At 39.0% G+C, this 3,209-nt stretch overlaps 1 protein-coding gene across 1 annotated transcript; it reads left to right on the forward strand.

Moving 5' to 3' along the window:
* The first annotated feature begins 287 nt into the window (after positions 1-287).
* On the forward strand, positions 288-1,644 carry LOC118822906 (prostate stem cell antigen-like). The gene is made up of 4 exons (XM_036592236.1): positions 288-291; positions 780-917; positions 1,143-1,244; positions 1,423-1,644. Exons 1-4 carry the CDS (start codon positions 288-290, stop codon positions 1,623-1,625), a joined length of 447 nt encoding a protein of 148 aa, XP_036448129.1. The 3' UTR covers positions 1,626-1,644.
* Positions 1,645-3,209: the final 1,565 nt, after the last annotated feature.

The following is a 3,209-nucleotide window of genomic DNA, read 5'->3' on the forward strand; positions in this document are numbered from 1 at the left end:
TGTCTAATGTCTGTTTTATTTATTGTATTTATTGTATTGTTTCTAGTTTAATTTTTTTATTTTTTTTTGCATTTGTTTCTAGTTTATTTTTTTTCACACTTAAGTCTGCACATTTGCACTTTGTACTGATTATTCTGTTCCTTGTTGCACCGTGTTCCTTGAAGGAATGTAATTTCACTCCACTGTTTACATGTACATCGATGGAATGAGAATAAAAGCTTCTTGACTTGACTTGACTTGACTCTTGATGAAGTGAACAGGGTTCGGTTGGAAGCAGACCGAGACCCATGGGTTTTGTCGGACCGGTTCAGCTGTTTGATGCAGATCCCAAACACGGGTGGAGTGTTCATATATGTCAAAACGGAGAGAACTAAAAAATAAGTTTGATGGGTCCGCACCGAACGAGGTATCGCCCTGAGGAGCTTCTCCATCTGTGACTAACTCGCTGCACTGCTCCCCGCGGCTGCGTTGTCTCAATTTGATGACGTTTAATTAGCCCGCGACTGCGGTGTTTTTATTTGCACGTCTCTATCGGCCCACTGAGAACTACTACCTCCCCCTGAGTACAGGTCCACGGACTGCTAGAGGGTGCTTCAAGGCCCACTGGTGGTCCACGGCCCACAGGTTGAGAAACGCTGCCGTATAGGGTGTAAATCTGGACTCTGATCAGCCCAAAACCACCAATACAAACCATTAGTGTTTTGGATTTGGCCACTTTTTTTGCTGAGAAGTGTACTTATGACTACACATTACATTAAAGCATGTGCTGTGTTCACTAGGTGGTGGACCAGCAGAACTTACTGTGAAGAGCTGTGCAACAGCTGAGCAGTGTGTCACTGGGAGCCTAAACCTGGGACTTCTGAAAATCAACTCGAAATGCTGCAGCACTGATCTCTGCAACAGCAACAAAGCACCAGGTAAAGCCAAACACTCTGAAAACTGTACAAAGGACGCTGATTATGAAGGTTCTCTCTTATTCTGTCTCATTCAAACAGCCCATTTCAGCTAAAGCTGATGTAACAATCAGTAGTGCTGAGACTTCATTATCAGGATGTCCTGTAAGGAGTAGCTCTGGGTTTAGTGTGTTTTGTACTGCAAAACGATGACGCTAAACCTCTTCATTGAACTGTTTCTCTCTTAAGCTTTGTCTCTAAATGGGAAGAAGTGTTACGCCTGTGCTGATGACGACTGCACAAGAACCATGAACTGTGAGGGAGATGAAGATCAGTGCATCAGCGCCAGAGGTGGAAAATATGAAAAATGCACTAGTCTATACATATAAAAAGACATGTTTGGTCTAAAATAAGGGTGTTCAGTGATACAGCGCAAGAAAGTCCCTTTAGTCTGGTTTTGTGGTTTATCTATTTAAATATATTCACAGTCTAACCTCTCTCTCTCTCTCTCTCTGACCTGCATTCACAGTTAGTCTTGGTGGTGTTCAAATGGAAATGAAAGGATGTGCGAGCAGAAGTTTCTGTTCTTCAGAAACATCAAGCATGAAGGCAGCTGGAATCACTGGAAGGGTGAGCTGCTGTGAGGGGGATATGTGTAACAGTACTGAGGGGGTTAAACTGAGTCTCCTCATCATGCTGGTTCCTCTGATCTCCTCCATCCTCTTCATCTGAACTCTCTGCTGCTCAAACACCTTTTTACCATTTTTCTTTTCTATCTTTTGAAACTAACAGAGCTGTGTATTGTAATGTGTCCAAATGCAGAGTCTGAATTGTAATGATGGTTTTGTAATCAAAATAACTTGAATAAACAGAGCGCCGACTGTAAACGGTCCAGAATGTAGTGCATGAGAGTTTTTGTAATCTTCATCCACAAATATCAGTAGTACAAGAGTCACATTGTGTGGATTTTGTGTCATTTAGTGAATAATAAAATAATTAAGAATAATAACATGCTGAAAGAGACTACAAATTCTGTTGGAGACGGTCAGTGAACGTGAGCTATTTTGCAGTGGAAAATTAGGAAAACTATAAAATATGAAGTGAGCAAATTTTGACATTTTTGCATTTTGTCACTTTTTGTCTGGGAAGTAAAATGTGAGCACACAGCTTTTACATGTAGGACACTAAAACCATTTAGAACCCACATGTAAAACACAAGGCCCACAAAATTATTTGAATTTTCTATTAATATTAACGTTGCAATCCCAGCACACACTGCAATGTAATGCGCACTTCTCCTCTCTCCCCCTGCCAGATATATAAACTTTCTGGGGAAAGTTATTATGTTATATTAAACTCATTATATAATGAAGTGATTTTACTGTAGTATTAATAATTAGACTAGCTGCTGTCGGAAGAAAAACTCGTATCTCCATTTTTGATGTTTTTCAGTTTTTGACATAATTTGAAAATATCTTTCACTCTTTACATTGTATGTAGAAAACAAGAAAGAAATGACCCAAAATGACTTGGAAAAAAGTCTGGTTCCATTGACTTACATTAAAAGTAACATAGGTTTTTTCCTTCTCCTGTAAAGTTACCATTTTGGAGATACGAGGTTTTCTTCCGACAACAGCGATATGCTACTTAATAGTGTGTCTGTATTATTTCTGAAACACAAAGATCATATCAGTATCTGTCAATACCTATAAGCTCCGCAGCTTTCCATTCAGTATTCAGAGCTGGAAAACCTACTTCTTTATGTCAGGTGCAGATGTGGGAGTTAATTATATACAATTTACAATCAATGTAAATCAGTCTAAACCAAAGTAAAGAGAGCAGCGCTGTGGGACATTTGTAACAAGACAGACAGCAGAATATAAAAGAACATCAAGCGTCTGAAGTGCAGCTTTGCATGCCAGTCAGTGAACTGCATCAGCATAATCACTCAGAGGATGAAGAGTCTCTTAAGACAGAGTGAGTGAGAAGCGAAAGAGGAACCATTTCTATATAGATACTGAGCTTGGCTTTCACTTTACTTGTTACCACATAAAGTAATATTTTAGGTTGAATTGACAATGTATAAATATATATATATATATATATATATATATATATACCTTAGGATACATATTATTATAGATTGCATTGGTTGTCGCATACAGGAGTTTTTTCAACATTTTATGCAAATGATGCAGATTTCCTGTTATGTACGTTTAGCTATATACATGTCTGTGAGGAGAAGAGCATTGTTGTCGAAATCTCTTGGTCTGCTGAAGCATTAAGAGTTCCTTTCACTGGAACTAAGGGGCCGAG

This window comes from Colossoma macropomum, unplaced genomic scaffold, assembly GCF_904425465.1.
Source record: "Colossoma macropomum unplaced genomic scaffold, Colossoma_macropomum, whole genome shotgun sequence".
Classification (NCBI taxonomy): domain Eukaryota; kingdom Metazoa; phylum Chordata; class Actinopteri; order Characiformes; family Serrasalmidae; genus Colossoma; species Colossoma macropomum.